This window comes from Blennius ocellaris, assembly GCF_963422515.1.
Source record: "Blennius ocellaris genome assembly, chromosome: 18".
Taxonomy (NCBI): domain Eukaryota; kingdom Metazoa; phylum Chordata; class Actinopteri; order Blenniiformes; family Blenniidae; genus Blennius; species Blennius ocellaris.
In genome coordinates this window covers 14,840,228-14,860,631 of record NC_137667.1, presented here as the reverse complement: position 1 = coordinate 14,860,631, position 20,404 = coordinate 14,840,228, and the positions used below count along the sequence as shown (strand labels likewise).

Here is a 20,404-nt window from a genome sequence, read left to right as displayed (position 1 = left end):
TTTGCGGAGATTGAACTTTGCGTTACGTAATAAAAACACATGTTTACTGTGGCAACGGTTAACTGGACCCAGATGGTGCTGCGCGTTTCCCAGCCTGATTGACCTGGCAGTGCTTATTATGGGACGCCTCCATCGCCCTCCACTTAAGTTGATGGGATTCTCGATCACTTATTGGGGCTTTTGCAGTGTGTCGTCGTTGAACGAGGAGGCAGCCGGTGATCTGTGCTAATCCGCTTGCTTCTCCTCCTCCTGCAGGGCAAGGAGGACGTGTGAGTGCTCCCTGTGAGAGGTGATCTACCTGGAGCTGTGTCTGCTGGCTTGGACACACTCTGGAGCCTTGTATGTGTGTGTGTGTGCGCATGTTTGCATGGATGCACCTAGCTCCATGCAGATTTAGGAGCTTGGCCTGATGGAAAAGAGAGACAGAAAGCCGGGATATTTTGCAAGGTGAGAGCTTCTGTGTGCATGCTTTATTTGCACTTGTCGTTTGCATGCAGCAATTGCTTTTTGCCCCTCCCCATTCAAAAGTTGCTTTTATCATTAGTGATACATTAGGACACTTTGCACTTGTATCGTACACAATTTGTGGTCAACAATCTTCCTCACAGCTACTTTCACAGGCTCGACGAAAGACACTTGAGCTGTTGGGAGATGTTGCCAAACCTGTACGCACAAGCTGCACAGATCTGTATTTTTTTCTGATGACGTAGCAGTTACAGCTGCTGAGCGTGTTCCTTCGCTCTGCGTTAAAAGAAGTGTTTTCATTGTTGTCGTCACTCACGGCTCACATGTTGGTTTTGTAAAGTCCAGAAGTTTTATGTTGACTATTACTCGTTCGATTTAACCGCCTGTGGCCTTCTCCTTTGTGCTGTGTTGTCATTCTTCTGTTGCCGTGCATGTGCTCACTCCGTTTACCCGGTTTTTGTATTCAGGATCGGGCACTGCCAAGTCACCTGTCTCTTGGCCACACCAGCCTTTTATTGGGCGTAATACAATTTCATGCGTCGGAGTTCTTCGGGGCATACATCCACACTGAAATTGGATTTTGGCAACAACGGTGAAACGTGATATGGGGAAGTGTGGAAAAAGGGGCTCGTCAGAGTTCTGCTGTGAACAAACCGAGCAGCCTCTATACTGTGATTTGTGCAGAATTGCCTGTTAGCGGAGGATAAATTGGATTTCAGCAGTGCACTGCAGAATGATGACCTTTTTAATTTGGCTAACAAGCCTTAACACACATTTACAAGACTTGTTTCAGCTCAGTTGTCCTTCAGTTGAATCTGTTCACACAGTAGAATTTCATTTTTTTTTCTGTAAATGAGCACCAGTTTTGTGGCTCATGGAGACTGTTTCTCATCCGTGATGTCTCGGGTTACTTGTAGTAAACCAGCCATTTGTCTTCTGGTCTTGTGATTAGTTTATGTTGGAAATATTATATTATGTGGAGAAATGACCCTGTGCTGGGCTCATTGTTCAGTCAGCGTGTAATTATTAGGTGGACTGTGTATTAGATCAGAAAAAAAAAGGGATTTTGAGCTAAGTTGGCGGTGATGCTCTGAAGAAATTCACACACAAAAAAAACTAGCAATTAAAAAAAGGGGGGAAATCTCCAGTCCAATCTGCTTTAAAATATCTGTTTGGACAGACGGTGAACATATCTGGAAACAAAATAGAGCTTATCACGAACTAACAGAGCCATAACATGTGTCACACTGAATGCGGTCGTGCTTCCTGTCAAATGGAACAAAGGTCAGTCTGAGTCGCACACATGTGGTGCCAATGCAAACATATTACCCCCCTGTGTGAACCCCACTTTCATACGGGCTTCTAGCATTTGGACTTAGCAAAAGCAATGCTTTTTTTCCCACCGGGCTGAAATGGAAAACAACATTTAAGCCGCGCGTGTGAAAATGTGTTACTCTTTTATGAATTATTAGATTTTTTTCTATTGAAACTTCAAAGACATGGAGTTCACACACCAACAATCATCAGATGATTTACAGTGTTCAAGGCTTCAATGTGGCAGCGTAGGGCAGCTCCAGTGCTTTCAAAGGCTTTTACACAAGATATCATTTTGAGATTATAATTCTTTCTTTGCATTGTGTTTGATTGTTCCTTCTGGCCGGATGTTTGACTTCCCTGGATTAACATGCTGTGTCATGTCATCAATAATTCAACTTCTGTTTTTTTTTTTTCGATTTTTTTCTAATACTTTTTCTATGATGCAAGTTCAATGGGAAGTCAATCTCGTCACAAATTCTATCCCGAGTCCTGAGAGAAGGATCCTTTATCTGTTATCAGTCCAGTTGCCTCACGGTTTACAAAGTGAATGTTCGGAGGGAGTGAGGAGGAGTCGAGCAGTATGTGTGGGGTGTGTGTGTGTGTGTGAGTGTGTGTGAGTGTGTGTGGGTGTGTGAGGGATCTGAGGGATGTCCCTCACTGAAACAGATGGTGCCGTTGAGAAAGTGTCTGCAGGTTTTTTTTTTTTAGGTTTTTTTTTTAGGTCACGGCCAGATGTGTGCTGCAGTGGGTGAGACGGGCCTGAGCTCCGTCTGTCTGCAGACTTATCGACCCCATCTTTTCCTTCCATTAAAGCACTCTAACACTTAAGATGCCCTCGCTGCGTTGCTGCTGTTTTTGCCCGGCGCTATGCAAGGCAGCAATACCTCTATCCCTCAGAGAATTGGACAAATCGGTCAGATTTTATCGTTATTTTAACAAACCTACCCCCCTTAGAATTTCAGCAGATCTCAGAGAGCATGTGTATGTGTGTTATCCTGAAGTGCACCACTGAACTGTGGTTGCATTTTAACTGCAGATTCCCCCTTTAATGAACCCCATCAGGGCTTGTAAGGCAGCATTGCACCATTCCCTTTCCTATCAATGATTGAACAAGGAAAAGAGCCTGTATGAAGGTACCTACCGCTGACGCAACAAAATCAAATGGGGAAAAGTTCACACAACTTTTTTTCGTGAAGTATCGTAGCACGTCGTCTGGTTGATTACACATTGAGACTGTTTGGAAGCTCAATGAGAGTCTCAAAAACATTGTGACGTGGGTATAGTGAGAGCTCAAGTGTTCACATCCTGCGTCGCATCGTTACTGCGAGAGGTTCAGTCTGGGAGAGCAACAAAAGAACTGAAATGACCCTGTGGTTTTCTCTCTCTCTCTCTCTCTCTCTCTCTCTCTCTCTCTCTCTCCCCCACTTCATGAGTTCATTGCAAACAAGTAACTTTCCTTCTGGCAACCCAACAGGCTGAAGAGGCGGAGGCAGCTGAAGCAGAGCCAGTCGGAGAGGAATGCCAACGAGCAGAGCCCCGCCATCATCTCCTGTCCCGACAAGCTGAACGACGGCGGCCTGATCAAGAAGACGGAGTCGCAGAGAGGGACGGCGAAGTCGGCAGCAAGTTTGGGTAAAACACTCGCAGCACAGATCTGCGTCACGTCCAGTCACGTCCATGCCCACAGTTCAGAATCACAAAATAATTCCCCAAGGGATGAAAATGCACACATAATTCAAATGGATTTGCTGTTGTGCCTCTTAGCCCACTTTGTTCACATATTTAAAGAAGTACTGTAGACTTGTATTATTTGTAATGATGAGTCTGGGCCAGAGGAGTGATACTGCCCCCCCCCCCCCCCCCCCCCCACGTTGGGAAAGGCTTGGTGTGAAACAATCACAGCCGTTTCAAACGGGAAGTTGCGTAACCCTTATCGCATCCTGTTTTACAGTTGGTGGATGACAGCGAAGTATCATTTCACACAGTCTTGTTTAGTCAGTAAAGAAATACTGTTGCATGTTTTAAATGTGCGTGTCGTCCTTGTGAGGATGAAATCGCCTTCCACGTCATCCTCAGAGGTTTTTTGCTGGGAGAAATATTTGTTTACAGAAAAGAGCTCGTATTGCAAGGGAACTTGAGATTGTTTAAAGTGTCCCGTTGAGGTTCTTGAATTCAGTGTGTGTATTCATAATGACTAACAGATATTATGTAATCAACTAATGTGAATGAATAATAATCATAAAACCTCGTTTTTATATTTGCTCAACAATAAATCGAATCTCCCTCGCCACCAACGGAGGCGTTAGATAAGGCAGAATATAAGCAAATGAGGAAGTTTCAATCAAAGTATGGTGCTTTTTTTGTTTTTTGGGACATGTTCTGTTCTGATATATTGTTTCTGGTTGTGTTTGTGGCGTATTATCTCTCCAAACACAGTGCAACAGTGATAATGGACTGTTGTCATGTGTGCAGTATGTCGGCCAGCTGTGTAAACTCGAGTGCATTGAGCTGCCGGCCGCAGCATTGTGGCCTTAATATAACACACTGCTGGGCAATAGCACAAGAAAGAACAAAAAAACCAACAACACACTGCATCCTGCACTGTAGGATATCAGTCACAGCAACTTAGTTGGGATGTAAGTGAACGAAGCACAGAGCTCTGAAAAGAAACTCTGGTGTTTGACGCTGGCCGATGTGGAGAGTGGCTGTCTAATGCTTAGTCACGGCCGCTCGTTCCCCCCGACGGCGGCAGCAGCGGTAATAATAAGGCAGTCAGGGAGTGGCGCCCTAATGGCTTCTGTGTTCTGGTAAGAAGAAAATGCTGACTGTGCTCTCCGCCGGCCACAAAGGTCAGCTTGTTTGCGTGTATCTACATTAACCGCTTCAGCATGTGCATTGGTACGAGGCCAGACGTAATGATAGGGCACGAAAACTGCTGGCACTCGAACACAAAAAAAAAAAAAAAAAAGACCGTGCAGGAGTAAAAGCAACCACGGCATTATTACAAGGTCCTCTCTGTCGGGGAGTGTCTCAGTTCTGTCTTTTTTGCTGGAGGGTATTTTCCTTCCCTCATAAGTGACATGCACGTGTTTTTATCCTTCACTTGGATGTATCCTTACTGTCCTCTCGCCTTTCCCTGCAGACGATGGCTGCAAAAGCAACAATCAGGCGAAAAGGGAGAAAAAGAGGCCACCGGGGACGGTGGACTTCACAGTGAGTGGCTGCAGACTTGTTCGGAGAAATGTTGCGGAACGATGTTTCGGCCCGACGTGCATTTAAAAAAAAAAAATCTTCCCTGACATCCAACTCAGAAGGGAAACGGTCTCTTGTTGCAGGTGGGACCCGATGATTCCCTCAACAGCATCGCGCTCAAGTTCAACGTCACCCCGAACAAGCTGGTCCAGCTGAACAAGCTGTTCTCCCGTAGCGTCTACCCCAGCCAGGTGAGAAAGGACTGACCCACCCCCATGAGGGACGCTCGCCGTCCTCGGTCTCGTCGACCGTCGATGTTGACTTCTGGCTGTTTTTATCGTCGTCGTTAGAAGCTCTTCGTGCCTGACGTGAGCCTCCCGGAAGCTGACCCCAAGAGTCCGTGCCCCTCCGACCCCTCCGTCACCGATGGTCTGTCTGTGGAGTCGCTACAGGTAAAAACCAGACGACAACCGAGGAGGTCAAATGAATTCCTAATAACAAAACAGTCCATTTATTAATTTGGGGCCCTTTTGGGATTTGAGGCAACAAAACCAGTAGTCATGGAAATGTATTATTTGTTAAATATCAATTTTTGCAAAGGCAGGAGTGTTAAATTTAGAGTCTGAGCCTTTTTCTCCTCTTTGTATTGACCTTTTTCACTCATTTGCTTTAATATTCACATGGAATATGAATTTAAAAACATTACAATAAAAATGGAGTGAATACAAGTCTAACATTTGGGCGCCTCGTCCCTCTCAGGACGGCATTTCAAACTGCAGGTCGGCCAACTCCATCCGACGAGAGCTCTCTCCAAACTCGGAGGACGACGGCCCAGCGACGGTCAAATTCATCAAAATGAGCTGCAAGTACTTCACAGATGGCATGGTGAGAAGCCCGGGGACTGCGGTCCTGTTGGGGAACTAATTAACATGAATTCCGACACTCTGTATCTCAGTGGATCCACTCAATTTCACCAGCCACCGGGATCGAAGCTGGTTTTTACCATCAGACCGAACTACATCCTATTTATTTGAAAGAGGCCTCTTCTTTGCACAGATCTCCTGCCTGCTCCTCCGACAGCGCGTCATCCTTCACGCCATCCAAAGCATTTTTATATGCAGCTTTTTAACAAATTCGGATAATAAAATGTGTTTTCCTTCTCAGTAATTACTTTTAATTTCTAGTAATTTGTTAGTTTTTGTAATACTAAAGAAGAAAGTGGGCATTATTCAGTGTTCCTGCCTCTTTAAGAGGCGAGGCGCAGAGATTTTTATCCTGCGTATCCTTTTTATTGTTTTAAATCAGGTTTTTTTCCACCTGATTGTATGTACATGTACAGTAAAAGTGTAGAAAATCCAGGAGTAGTGCGCTTTGATTTTCCTCATCAATTCGGCAAAACGGTTTCCACGAAAACTTTCAGGTCACAGCAGCATTTTATTGTTGGTTTTTTGTCGGCAGTTAATCTTTATTGATCGAATTCAGCTTGTATCCACACTTAATCACACTTGTTTAACCCGAACAACGCCGCGCCACGTCTGACGCGTTATGAACGTGCCGCGTCGTCGTTTCAGGGAGTGGTCGGCGGCGTGTTGATCGTCACGCCCAACAACATCATGTTCGATCCCCACAAGTCGGACCCGGTGGTGATCGAGCACGGCTGTGAGGAGTACGGCCTCATCTGCCCCATGGAGGAGGTCGTCTCCGTGGCGCTCTACGACGACGTGTCGCGTATGAAGCTCAAAGACAGTCTGCCATCGTAAGACAAAACAAAAACAAAACGCAACACAATGAGAAGCTTCAAGCGACTGTCAGATGTTCAGTCTTGTTGTAAATGTTGTAGAATTGATTCCACCTCTCCACATTGGGATTTCAAGATCCTTGGTTTGTCTTTTCAGTAAATCTCATCTGTACCACTGTTGATATTCTTTTTAAATTTCAGTTTTTTTTAATTTTATGTACTCATGTTGGCTTTTAAGTTGTTTTACATCACATTGTCACTTTGTTTTAATTTGTCATGTTCATTTCTGTTGGACATTTTTGTTTGTTTGTTTTTTTTCCCCATTTCCCCCTCCCTCTCATCCTGGTTGGCTGTGTTCACGGTGCGCCCCGACCGCACAGAGATCCACCCCAGGATCTGTGTCCTGTGTACAGGCCCGGCGAGTGGGAGCAGCTGCCTTCAGAGCGGGAGTTAAATCCGTTCAGCCGCTACGAGGAGATGGATCCGAAACGGGCGATCGTTTTGGATGACATCGAATCGGCCCTCTCTGAAATCGGTACGATGGTATCATGATTGTGATGCACCACAAAAGTTTTTTTTTTTTTGGTGGATTCAAACAGGAGCTTAAATGGCTGACCAGGATGAAATGTTTAGTTTTGATACATAATCGAGATTTTAAAGGACTTTTGGAACCAGTGGGGATCCACTCGCTGTTCACATTATAATGATCAACATCCTTAGTGCCATTGTTTTTTGGGTTTTTTTCACCCTCAGTCGCAGCAGATTTGTCCGTGTTTTCCATTAAACCACGTCACAAAAGTGCTAGTTTTAGATTGAAGCGTACACACTATAATCAGTCACATCACCTCGGCAGCAAACACAGGTATGAAAATGCACTGTCCCCTTAAATTGTCCCTTAAACTTTTCCATCACTTCCTAGAGCCTGACACACTCTCGCTATCAGTACTGATGATTTTCAGCCTGACGTTGGGGAAAAGTGACATCATACATAGATTAGTCCGATAATAACTTTTGTTTTGGCCATTTTGCTCATTTTCAAATTGTCTGCTTTGCGACGCTGCTGCCTGTTGTTGTCACGCGCATTACGTCGCACCTCAAACATAAACGTGGCGTCAGCATACCTAGTGTGGGTATTTTTCACTATTTCTGAAAGCAACAACGGACCGCCGCAAAACCTTTAACAGTGTGGTTAACTCTCGATGCCAGTTCAACAAGGCAAGGAGAGGTGTACCATGGACTTAACTTTGATTATAAGTCAATACTCATAATAATATATGATCGTAATAAATTATCATTTGGAGTTTACCTTAGTACTTAAGCTTTTGGGCAGCATATAATATACAGTGCATAAATAGTGCATTCTAATGCATTGTGGACGACTAAATACTACATTGTGACGAACGAACCAAACATCAAATATGATGTGGAAGAAACATACTTATTTAAAATTGCATAACTGAACCAATATAAAGATGTATATAATATATACTAAATAAAATTAAACTTCAGAAGCCATGTATAATCCAGTTTTATCTTGAGTGGCTGGACTGTTTAAAATATTGCTGTAATAACCTTTCAAGATGTACTTGAAAGTTTGTCTTTGTTTACGTGATGAAACTGTCTAGAATTGAGCAAAATCACACAATTAGTACTAAAATTGATTACAATCTCAATATAAAGTAAATTTTAATGCAACATTCTGCTGAAAAATACAGTGAAACATTAAAAAAAAACAACAACAACGTGAAGGTGGAGATTTGCACCGGTGGTGTATTTGCAATAGCAAGAAAGACATTTGAAGAAGCAGCGGAATATGAAGTGTGATAATATAGTAGCATCTCTCGAAACGTACTTAAAGCGTTTGCTCACATTGTGATCTATCAGGCAGTGCACAGGACGAGCAGACGGAGAAGTCTCCGTCGGACGAGGGCTTCACAGAGCTGGAGCCCACCATCAACGGGAGCACGGAGGAGACGGAGGGGGCGTCCTGCCGTCCACTCCAAGGAGAACCCCGGGACAAATTAATGCTCGGCCAAAGTAAAGGGAAGCTGGACGAGGAGGAGGACGAAGGCGTCGCCCAGAACTGCTCCATCGAGGACGGGGAGTCCACTCAGGCGTCGTTGGAGACGGAAGGCCGGGGCGACTGGCGGGACGAACCCACGCGCCAAGAAGTTACCCAAACCAAAGACATCCAATCAAAAAGACCCGAAGAGCTGCTAACCAGTATAGATCAGCCCGTGGACCAAAGCGGAAAGCGGAGGAGTCGGGAGGAGGCGCCGGAGGTTTGTCGACAGTCTGGTTCAAAGGGACAAAGTCCCAGCGGGCCGGCGGAGGAGGAGGAGGAGGAGGAGGAGGAAGATGAACTGAGTGAGGAGGAGAGACGGAACAAGTCGTGGCTGCTGGAGAGGATGCAAGCGCCTATTCAAGGTACACAACATCAACTCAATCCTTTTGTACATGATTGCAATTATTAGCGTTTCAAGAAAATGCTGTAAAAGAAAAAAACAAATACTACACCGAACCCTAATATAGAACCTGTAATGTAAAACTAATATTTTTGAACTTTGGTTCATGTCAAACTTCCTTTTTTTTTTTTTTTTGGTGCAGACATGCTTTTCTCGTCGGAGGAAAAGAGCAAGAACCCCCCCATGTTCCTCTGCTTCAAAGTGGGAAAACCGATGCGGAAGTCCTTCGCCACGGCGCTGACCTCCAGCCCCGCCCACTTGTTTGGCGGCAGAGCGAAGCAGCCAGAGTACTGGTTTGCTGTGCCGCAAGAAAGGTGAAGTGATGACAAGCTCGTTCATAAGTGACTACATGTTTGGTAATTCATCTGTTTTTTGTTTAGACTTTTTTTTTCGGGGAGGGGTTTTTAAGCGTGTGTGTGTGTGAGAGTCAGCAATATACTAATGCACGCTGACGGCCCGCGTGTGTTTTCCAGGGTGAACGACCTGTACGCCTTCTTCGTTCAGTGGTCTCCCGACGTGTACGGGAAGGAGGCTCGGGAGCAGGGCTTCGTCGTGGTGGAGAAGGACGAGCTGGACATGATCGATAACTTCTTCAGTGACCCTGCGTCCTGCAGCTGGGAGGTGTGTGTGGAGAAACGCGCGGCTCCCCGGCGTGTGGCGCACGTCGGGTAGCGGCTGTCGTTGACCGTTGCGTGTTGTGTTCAGATCATCACGATTGATGAAGCAAAGCGCAGGCAGAGCTTTGGCAGCTGTGACGGAGACCTGGCTGTGGACGCGCTGCCGTTGCTCAGCGACACCAGTGACCTGCTGCAGGACACGCACATCGAGAAGGTAGAACCGTCAGACGTGCTGAACTGGTGCACATTCCAGTAAACGTATAAATATATGCCATCTTTATCAAAAGAATCGGTCGTTTAAATGGGCCATAAAACAGCAGGTCTGCTGCTTGGAAATACTTCAGAGGGCCAGAATTATCAAAGTTTGAACGTCTGCTGCGATAACGGAGGGATCAAATGCACCAAACTGAGTTACAATGACCGTTTTAATGCTTCATTTAAATCTCAGACAGAACAAATGAAAGCAGAAAAGTTCAAAAGCTCTGGATCCAGACGTTTTCCACGTGAATGCTTAGTGAAATAACGTCAGTAAAGACAGGAAATGAGCAGGTGCAGTAATGAAATGCATCTGTCGCAGGAGAAAGATGCCAAAATGTCCACCTAGATTCAAATAAGAAAGAAGGAAAGAAAAAGAATTTAGGATTTCTTCACAAAATGAGCCAAGAGTCAAAGGAAAATCAAGAGTCATGGGGATAGGGCACCACCTTCTGGCCAAATGAAGTTATAATCATCAAATACAAATAATTCCCACCAATGGTGTATATATTGATGGGACGTGTAAAACTGAATTATTCTGATCCATATTGTATCTTATAACTGCTTCAAGTGAGTCTTTCCTTGATTTAAAAATGATTTGCCTCTTGGTTGACCTCTTAAAAAGGCAGTATTTTTGACATCCCTGCATGTGGCGGTGGCGCCCCGAGAGGTTTGAGGTCCCCCAACTGGGCGTTAAATAACGAGACCAGATTTCTTTCCTTCAACCTGTCTGGTTTCATCCTCTGGCGATGTGTTTGCATCCCCAGCTTGCCTGCCGCCTGCCAGCGCGTGTTCAGGGTTATCCCTGGAGGCTGACCTACAGCACAGAGAAACACGGGACCAGTCTGAAGACTCTGTACAGAAACCTGGCGGACGTAGACAGTCCAGTGCTGCTGGTCATTAAAGACATGGACAACCAGGTAGACACAGTTTCAAATTGAGTTTTGTTTTTTTTGTTAGATGCCTGTTTTTAGTGACGCTTTGTGGAAGAACAGGAGAATACACTGTACTAATGTACAATGCTATGGAGATGATTAGATGTTTGTTATAATCACAATAAACCTCAATATGATGGGGCTTTACACTGTTGATGATCATTTGTTCCACAGAGTTGAAAACTGATTATTGGTTCTAATTCCAGATCTTTGGAGCATTTTCCACTCATCCTTTCAGAGTGAGCGAGCACTGCTACGGCACAGGAGAGACTTTCCTCTACAGCTTCTGTCCTGAAATCAAGGTGCTTGAATTAGTCAGAGGTTCAGTTAAACTATTTAATAAAAATAAAAAAATCCTCGAAATCCTGATCTCAAATACGACCTATCGTATATTTGCAGGTGTACCGCTGGACAGGGGATAATTCTTACTTCGTGAAAGGCAACATCGATTCTCTGCAGATGGGAGGCGGAGGGTGCGTGGGTCGACTCGGTCTCAACTTCCGGGAGGTTTTTTTTTTTTTTCTGATCGTAGCGTGTCGTAATCGTTGCTCTCTCTTTTTTTTTTTAATCCGCAGTGGTCAGCTGGGCCTGTGGCTGGACGCCGAGCTGTACAGAGGCACCACCACCAGGTGTGCCACATTTAACAACCAGCCGCTCTCCTCCCAGCAGGACTTCAACATCCACAGCCTGGAGGTGTGGACCTTCGAGTAGCCCTCCTCCACCTGTTCCGGCTACGTCTGCATTCACGCCCACATTGCAAAGCACTAAAATTTACAAAAAAGGAAAGAAAAAAAACAAAACACCTTTAAGTCTTTTTGCGCACCACTCGGAGGGGAAACCCGGCTGGCCGTCAGTGACACTGAAGGTTCTGTGATTGTCCAGAAGCAGCGGTTTGGGTTTTTACTGTCGCCTGTCCTGAGCTGGGTTTGACCTGCAGGTTTGGCCTCGGGGGTTTAATCACCTGCCTTAGACATTTAGAGCCCAGCTTTCCCAGCATGCAATGCTGCCTGACCACCATAAACACGAGGAGAGACCCTGTGGCTGTGTGGCCTGAAGAAGCCAATTCAATCTGTTGATGTTACTGTTTTCTTAGTAATGGAGCCGAGTTGAAAGTGATTACGATTCCGGTCATTTTGTCGCTTTGTGCAGATGTAACGGTTGGTGACGTGTTTATGTCTGGAATTGTAAAGAATATTGTAGTCAAGAAATTTGAAAGGGTATGGAATTTCTGTTTTTTTTTCTTTTCTTTTTTTTTTTTAAATGCCATAATGAACTTGAAACTTGAAACAAAGTGGCCGGATTGAATTCCAAACTCTCCACCATCACATTGAGTTTCAACGTGGAAACTAGTTTACAGTGGAAGTGGAAGCTTCTGTTTTCCCTGTTCCTTTATTTTAAAAAGTTTTACATGAGATAAATGAGCTGCGTTTCACACTTTCATTCCCTGTACACTTCAAATAACCGCTGGTGTGACTGGGGAACACATGCAATGACCAAATATGTTCTTTTTAATTTCATATTTACTGTAAGCTCCTTGTATTTTATAAAAAAAATGCTTTAGATTTCTTTTTATTTTTACATTTTATTTTTTACCAAAAAGTTGTGTTTTTCTAAGTCAGTCTTTTTTTCTTTTTTTTTTTTTGGTTTTGTTTTAATAGAAACCGTGTGCTGAATATTCCAGTTGATTGTCAGTATTAAATTCAGATATCTATCGCCTTGGCTAATTTATCTTTGATTTTTTTTTTTTTTTTTTTTAAGTTGCAAGTTATTCGTGTTTAGCCATTTACAGGCAGTTGAATATGTCACTTTGCACTACAGGATGAACAGACAGTCCCATGCTGCGCCATGGCCCTTTTGTAATGACCCCCCCCCTTTTTTTTATGTAGAATTGTTACTGAATGTAGTTCAAACACCACTACAGGAGGGAAGCTGTCGGTCTACAGCAACTGCTTTATACTTACAAACGGAGGAAAAGGGATCATCTGTCGTTGCACCCTGATATGCCACTAACTCAACATTCAGATCTACTAACACTTCAAGAAAAATGTGCATGTGTATCCTTTGTATTGGGGACCAGGTTTGTAGTGCAGCACTGCAAATGTCTGACACCTCTATTAATGATACCAGCCGCACTATTATCCACTAATGCCAGTGATCGCTTCATGTGAAAATGAGCTTTGTCGTCTCCAGCTGTTCAATGTTGTAACTGTGAATGCTCCCCAAGTATTATTTCTTGTGAATCCAAAACTGCTGTGTGCTGTGATATCACTAAGGATCTATTTATTGTGTTGTTACTGCAACCACATTTAAATCTGAATAAATGTTAAATATACACATGCATAATAAAAGGTTGTGTTGCCATATCATTTTCTCATTTTTTGTGTGTGTTTTTAAGGAAATGTACTTTAGCCTTCCAGATTTGGTAATTTTGGTTGAAAATGTGTGAAAATGAGAGTTTAAGTCTGTGCCGACTAGGGTTGTAAAGAGGTTGACGATTTCTGGTAATTTTCCTGTAAATTTCTATGGGAAGTTAAGCTGGGGAAGTTTAGAAATATTTATTAGCCCACGTTTACATTGCGATGCATTGTAGTACAAAAGATTAGTTTTTAAGTGATATTTGTAATTAAAACATTAGTAATAATCAAATGGCAAATATTCCACTGTATTGCATGAAATCTGTTTTGTTCAGGATAATGCAAAAATATATATTTTCCCCAACTATATTTAAGTTCTCTATTAAAAGCCAAACCAAGTTAATGAATTCCTGATTTATTCCTATAAATTCCTGCTTATTCCTATGTAAAGTTTTCAACTTTAAAAATGTCTGGAATTTTGCAACCCTGGTGCTTCTTGTAAGTTTCTATAAACACAGAGTTGGACATGCACAAACACAGATAATAAAATTTGTGCTGGTGTAAATTAACTGCTTTTGCTTTAATACAAAATGTGTGTGTCTCAAGAAATGTCTTGGCTTTGGGTCTGGTTCTGCTCTAAGCTGTAAGTAGAAACAGGATTTCAAACTGTGCAAATATTCTGTTTTGAAGTGCGTTTCAGTTTGTAGCGCGTTTGCACTTGTCGGCCTCCGTACAGTGCAAGATCGTTGTGATTCTTCTTCGTGTAAATAAATAGACGATCGTTGGCGATGTCAGCGACATACCGAAGCTCTTCCGCCGACATGTAACCGGTAACATGACACCGACAACCGGCGCAGAGAGACGAGAGAACACTGTCCGGACAACAACCGGAGGCATGGCGGAGAACCTTACAGTCTCCAGCGAGGAGAGCGATAATAATTGTATTTTCTGTTTGATAGCGAGCGATCGAGACCCGGAAGCAGAGGTCCTTAAAAAGGTGAGATGCTTCCAGACGTCATATTCTCGGAAAGGAAAGTAAGTTTCTTGTTTTGTGTGTGTGGTCTTTCTTTATTTGTTTATTTACAGCAGCAACAAGTCATCACAATGTGCCCCATAGACTTTGGCTGGTTTTAATTAAAGTTAAATACAATTGAATTAAATAAAATTGACAAAGACCCTAGTTGGGAAAGTCCAATCCTCTGTTTAGAATGATATATTACAACAGAGAGAATAGAATAGAGGATATAAAATACTGTATTCATCCCAAAGGAACAGCTTCCAGACAATAAACCTAGAAATAACACTGAAGGTGTCAATTTCAGTAGAAATTAACACTTGGAGGAAATTGTGCTTTTTAAGTCAATAACAGACAAACTGTTTGAATCATGCATCATTCCAAAAAGTATCAGTCGTGTGTATAGATCCATAAATGCTTTTCTTGTGTTCGAGAAGAAAATATAGCTTCTGAAAGCTTGAATAAACATCCTACTTTAGCAGTATTTCCCAGCTAGACAAGCGTATTGTTCCTTCGTCGATGTCACTAATGAATCACCGAACTGTGTAGAAACCATCTCATATACATGCAATTGAGCAAACACAATTGCTCTTTGAAAGGCTCTGCACTTGAATTACCAGGCATGTCTTCAGGGTCTATAGCTGGAAACATACTTTCATGAGGTTGGGTCTTTTGACACCTTCAGGGATCCAGACAGTGTTCTGTGTCGTCCCGCTCACAATACCGATTTATGAACAAAGACTGTATATAACTAATAATGTACAATTATAAAATGGGATTGAAAAATGTCTAAATGAGTCATCTCAAACATTTCCCAAAGATTTCACACAGGATGGATTTAATAAGCTGAAAGATGTTCTCTAAATTTGTCCAAAAATCCCGATGGTTCAGAGGGTATGGAGGAATTTGGGAATTCTGGCCCATATGTGGGTGAAATGCCACAAATACAGTCCGTCTGTCACTGAACCGATTAAATCAGCTCCTTGTGTACGCAGAATGAAGAGCTGGTGTGTTTCAAAGACATTTTCCCCGCCGCTCCCCACCACTACCTGGTTGTGCCCACAAAGCACATTCACAGCTGTCAGTCACTGCATAAAGGACACATCGGACTCGGTCAGTGGAAAAAAGCAAAAGCAAAACCAGACATGTACCGGTGTTTTTCCTCATCTTCACGTTGTCATCAAAACATATTCTGCTTGCTTTATCCCCTTAACACTACTACTACTTCAACCTTCTAGGAATAAATCCTTACTACAACCTGAACTCTTTACTGCTACTTGTGTTCTTTGTGCTTTTTGGGGCGTGCGGCTTTTGTTGTTGTTTGTTCTGGATCTGAAAAATTAATAAAAAGAGTATTTAAATAAAAATTTAAAAACATTGACCGTTTAAATGAAACCTCTCCTTCGTTCTTTCACACGGCTTGTTCGGCTTCAGTTTGCACAAAACAAAAAAAAATGCATTTACCTGCCTTACCTTTTTTAAATGACCAACAAATAACCGTCTTGTATCCAACAGTTGAAAGGATGGCAGAACTGGGAAAACAAGTTCTCCATGACCAGGGAGTCACTGATATGGAGGATGTGAGGTAGGTAGGGAAATGAAACGATGTCAAATATCAGATGAGCGCCACACATTTCCCACTGAGCTTCTCTCACAGTTTTCCTGTAACCTTAAAAGGGGGTAAAGTCTCCAAACATAAAAATGCTCCGAGCTACTTTTATGGCAGTCATGTAGTTTGAATGCAGCGCTCCATTGTGAACAGGCCTTGTCCTCACTCTGTGGTGTTCCTCCCTCCACAGGCTGGGCTTTCACCGGCCCCCCTACACCTCAGTAGACCACCTCCACCTCCATGTGCTTGCACCCGGCAGCCAGATCTTTTCATTCATATTGTATAAATTCATTCCAGGATCGGTTCGCTTTATCACTGTGAGTGCTGATGGCTGCTTCTCATTTTCATCAATAGTTTTCTGCCTTCTTTCTACTACATATGGGAAGTTAAGGTCACTGCAGTGTACCACATGTAGTTTCAACTTTTCTTCTTTCTCATATTGTGATGAGTTTTTCTTTTTCTTTTTTTGTTTCACAGGAAAGCCATCTCCGGAAGGAGCTACAGAATGCATCACAAACACAAATGTGTTTTTTCAACTGTTTGTCAAATCCACATTGATCCAGCAGCTCGTAAACTGGACTTTAGACTTCAAATGTAAAAAAAACAACAACAAAAAAACTCCAAGGAGTATGATGATTACAGAGTTTATGAAAGAAAATGTTTTGTAAAGGAAAAACAGTAGAATGACGTTGGGATGTGTGTTATACACACGTGTGACATGTAAATATTTTAGCAACATGTACAAGCAGTCCGTTGTAAAGTTAGTAAAGGTAAAACTGAGAAAAAAACCAAAGCTTATTAGAATAAAACAGCTACAATAACTGAAAGGATGAAGTGCAAAAAAACTAGAAATCTAATAAAGTTCGGAATTGTAGTTAAAAACTTCATGAATACAGAGTTTTTTGTATTTGTCGTAAAACTCCAGAATTTTATGAATCAGCTGTTGACTGTTTTCAGACACGCCCATATGACGTCACGGTAAGAATTGACGTCGCCGCGTGACAGCGCCGAGTCCCATTTAGTTCCTTTGTAACTCAACAACCCGTCCGGCATGGACACTGAGCGGTCTTCTGGGGAGGACGAATGTCCTTTCTGTCAAATAGCAAACAATCAGACCGACGCGGAAATCCTCCAGAGCGTGAGTGGAAACTGTTTATGTATTCCCGTTTTCATGAAGTTGAGGAAGCTGAGTATGTGTGTGTGTGCGCGCACGCGCGTGTGTGCGTGTGGGTGTGTACACAGGATGACGAGCTGCTCTGTTTCCGGGATGTGAAGCCTGGAGCTGTCCATCATTTCCTCGTCATTCCCAGGATCCATATCGACAACTGCAAGCGTCTCCAGGAGAAACACGTGGCACTTGGTGAGAGAGACGCTCAAACTCTATAAATCAGTGCCTGATTGTCAGTCCTGAACACAAGAAAATAGAATGATATCCACAATCGGTCATGAATGGATTGGATGATTGACTCACAAAAAACACCTTTGTTGTCAAAATGTTTTTAAACAGCGTCTCAAAATGCCAATAAATCTATTGATTGTAACCATTTGGTGTAATTGTACAATCCGATTGGATATGAGCTTTTCAATAGTAAGTTGTTATTATTACTATTACTATTATTATTATTATTATTTTAAACTAAAAACTGAATGCTAAGCTTCGATTTTAATATATTGACATGTGATTTGAAATATTTTGCCACTTTTTTTAATACAATATCTGAATATGCTGTCATTTTTACGATTTTAAAGACAAAGGTCCTTGTAATTAACTATTTTCTGACTGCTTTTTATACTCTAGTATCAACACAGGATTTAAAAAAATATTCTACATTCTAGGTTTGTGACTTATTTGAGCCTCTAATTGATGATGCCTCGGTTATAGTGAAAATAATAAAGCAGCTGACAGCAACAGTCATACAACAGTCATACAACCTGATTTGGAGACTGATCATGTTAAAAATTATTTCAAGACTTACAAGATTTTTTGTTTGTTTCAAAAATAAACATCCTTCCAATCGGTACGTTTTGAGTCGAAATAATGAGATATGTTGTATGCTGTAATTAGAGCCATTTGATTTTTTTTTTTCTGACGTTTCTGAGGTTGTATGACTAAAACATCTAAATGAGATTTGTTTGTTGATAGTGGAGCGGATGGAGAAAATGGGAAGGAGTGTACTAGAGGAAGCCTGTGGCCTAAAAGACATAAGGTAAACAAATTCCCCTTTTAATTAATTCTGACGAAGACCGAGATTAATTCTCTGTCTGGCATTGTTCGATAGCAAGTATTTGTATTTTTGAATTCTGCTTTTGATAATCAGTTTGGTGACGATGCTCAATTGTTTTTGTCCGTGAACTGCTTTTGTGTGCAAAGTATTGACTTTAAACTAACGCTGTCTTAAATGTGCAGGTTGGGATTTCATATACCTCCGTTCACTTCGGTGCCACACCTCCACCTCCACGCGCTGGCTCCAGCCAGCCAGATGCCCTTCAAGTCACAGCTCCACTATGGCCCACAGTCTCACTGGTTCATCACAGTGAGTCGAGCCTGAGTCATGTCGTCCAAAAATGAACTATTTTTTAACATTTCATTTTGATTTCCTCGACATCTGGCATGAAGTCTGATTTTCAATTCTCTACATAATCAAGCGATTTATACAAAAAAAAAAATCTTGGATCTTGGTGGATTGCTTCAGTAATAGGTTTAATCGATAAGGTGCATTATTCTCACCGCTGGTTGTTTCTGCTTATTTGTGATTTGCATTAAGAACTATCTCTCCCTTTTCTTAACATTAGTGCCTCATGAAGACCCTAAATGTTTCCTGTTTTTCTCTGTTGCAGGTGGAGAATGTGCTCTCTCAGTTGAAGACTAAAGGCAAAGTACGATGAGAAGATATGAAGAGTCTTAAGGTGCAATATCTTGATCAGGGTAATAGATTAAGCACTTTAAAGTGACACTGAGTGCCATTTTAAAGCGATTCTCTGGCTGTTTATGCTCTGTAATAACAACTGCATATCCGATTGTTGATATAGTTGTAGAGACAAGTGAGAGTTTAAGTGACAACTTGGCATCATTTTAAAATAAGTTTACAAGAGTTTTTATGAAGGGTGAAAATACATTTATATTCTGCACATTTATGTATAAATTAAGCCTTGCAAAAAAAAGTATTTTTGATTTTATACCTTTTATTTTCTCTTGTATTAAGAAGTTACATCAATCAATGTTTCTCTGATCTTTTCACTTCCGTCCATTTAGTTTACTCGTATTTAGTATCTGGGCGTCTTCCTCTCTGTCGCCTCCAGCTCGGCCTCCGGTCGACAGCCTTACTGTCTCCAACCCATTCATCTTTTAATCTTTCCCTCCTTTCTCTTGACATTCCATGGCATTCTCCTTCACTACCTCGACTTCTTTCCACCTGCTTCCCTCACAATTAGCAACAATTTAAAACAATAAAGAATCTAATTCAGTTATGAATGTTTTATTTTGACTGCAAAGTGTTTGGTGTATAACTTATTATATCATCCCAGTATGGTTTCAGAATAATGACATTTATCATTTCCAAAATATAATTTCGCCACACTTATTTTGTCGTTGTCAGTTTCTGCTTCAAGCCACTTGATGTCAGTATAGTGTAGCTTCAAAACTGACGGCAGACGGTTCTGACGGTTTATTGTCTGCTGTTTTCTCTCTCTCGACCTACTCTGTCATCACGAATCAACAATTTGATTATAACCTTCAAACAGCTGGAGGTCTGAAGCAAATGTTTGATACTTACTGTTTCATCAGCGTTACATTTTTATTCTCTGATGAATGATCAAGGATGACAATTTGAATTACAGTTTCACATGGATATGGCTCCATTTTAATAATTCCAGACACGTCGTTGCAGCATCAGTCACGGTTTCTCAATTGTAAAGGGCAGTCAAACTTGTGGCATGTGCTTAATCATTCCATGCGAGGTCTGGGAGAAGAGACAAGAGATAAGTCAGAATAGGGAAGATATTAGTGAAATTGGAGTTCAGTCACCATGCTTTAAACGACCCAGGAAAAAGTGAATAGGAGACAATTACCATGATAAAAGAAATACAAAGCAGTCTGGGTGGGTGGTTGTTTGTGGGAAGTAAACCCGACACCAGCTTCAGTGACCTTTCAAAATGAGCAACATAACTTAAAGGAATATAAAGAGAACAATGCCTTAAAGTGGTGGATCCATCCATAGAAGATTGCTTCAGGCTAAGCATGGAAGGTGACTTCATAAACCACACATGATTAAATACTGTTGCTCCATTACTGACATTTATTCAAACCGGGACACTGGACATTTATGCCTAATACCCCAGCGTTCTATGAGCGAGGGCAGTGTACTAATAGCCCCAATAGGGCTGGACGACTTTCTTAAAGACATGTCTACCAAGAACTGTCGTCTATACTTGGGGTGCGATTA

The 20,404-nt window shown here is 42.2% G+C and overlaps 3 protein-coding genes across 4 annotated transcripts; all 3 read left to right on the top strand.

Annotated features, from left to right (window-relative positions):
• Window positions 1-360: 360 nt before the first annotated feature.
• Window positions 361-13,329, top strand: ncoa7b (nuclear receptor coactivator 7b). Its single transcript, XM_080513791.1, has 16 exons — window positions 361-447; window positions 3,257-3,414; window positions 4,925-4,995; window positions 5,118-5,225; window positions 5,325-5,426; window positions 5,734-5,859; window positions 6,546-6,730; window positions 7,093-7,255; window positions 8,617-9,139; window positions 9,320-9,491; window positions 9,651-9,798; window positions 9,883-10,008; window positions 10,817-10,969; window positions 11,191-11,286; window positions 11,384-11,457; window positions 11,560-13,329. The coding sequence occupies exons 1-16, from the start codon at window positions 410-412 to the stop codon at window positions 11,693-11,695; spliced, it is 2,379 nt and encodes a 792-aa protein (XP_080369917.1). The 5' UTR covers window positions 361-409; the 3' UTR covers window positions 11,696-13,329.
• An 877-nt stretch (window positions 13,330-14,206) lies between these two features.
• LOC308143513 (adenosine 5'-monophosphoramidase HINT3-like) lies at window positions 14,207-16,575 on the top strand. Its single transcript, XM_080514348.1, has 5 exons — window positions 14,207-14,335; window positions 15,349-15,466; window positions 15,869-15,938; window positions 16,153-16,279; window positions 16,440-16,575. The coding sequence occupies exons 1-5, from the start codon at window positions 14,234-14,236 to the stop codon at window positions 16,518-16,520; spliced, it is 498 nt and encodes a 165-aa protein (XP_080370474.1). The 5' UTR covers window positions 14,207-14,233; the 3' UTR covers window positions 16,521-16,575.
• A 426-nt stretch (window positions 16,576-17,001) lies between these two features.
• On the top strand, window positions 17,002-19,416 carry LOC308143512 (adenosine 5'-monophosphoramidase HINT3-like). 2 transcript variants are annotated; one of them, XM_080514347.1, is made up of 5 exons: window positions 17,004-17,100; window positions 17,205-17,322; window positions 18,106-18,169; window positions 18,370-18,496; window positions 18,801-19,416. In XM_080514347.1, exons 1-5 carry the CDS (start codon window positions 17,014-17,016, stop codon window positions 18,846-18,848), a joined length of 444 nt encoding a protein of 147 aa, XP_080370473.1. In that variant the 5' UTR covers window positions 17,004-17,013; the 3' UTR covers window positions 18,849-19,416. The 2 variants fall into 2 exon arrangements, with proteins under 2 accessions (XP_080370472.1, XP_080370473.1); XM_080514346.1 differs by having other exon boundaries at window positions 17,002-17,322.
• The last annotated feature ends 988 nt before the right edge of the window (window positions 19,417-20,404 follow it).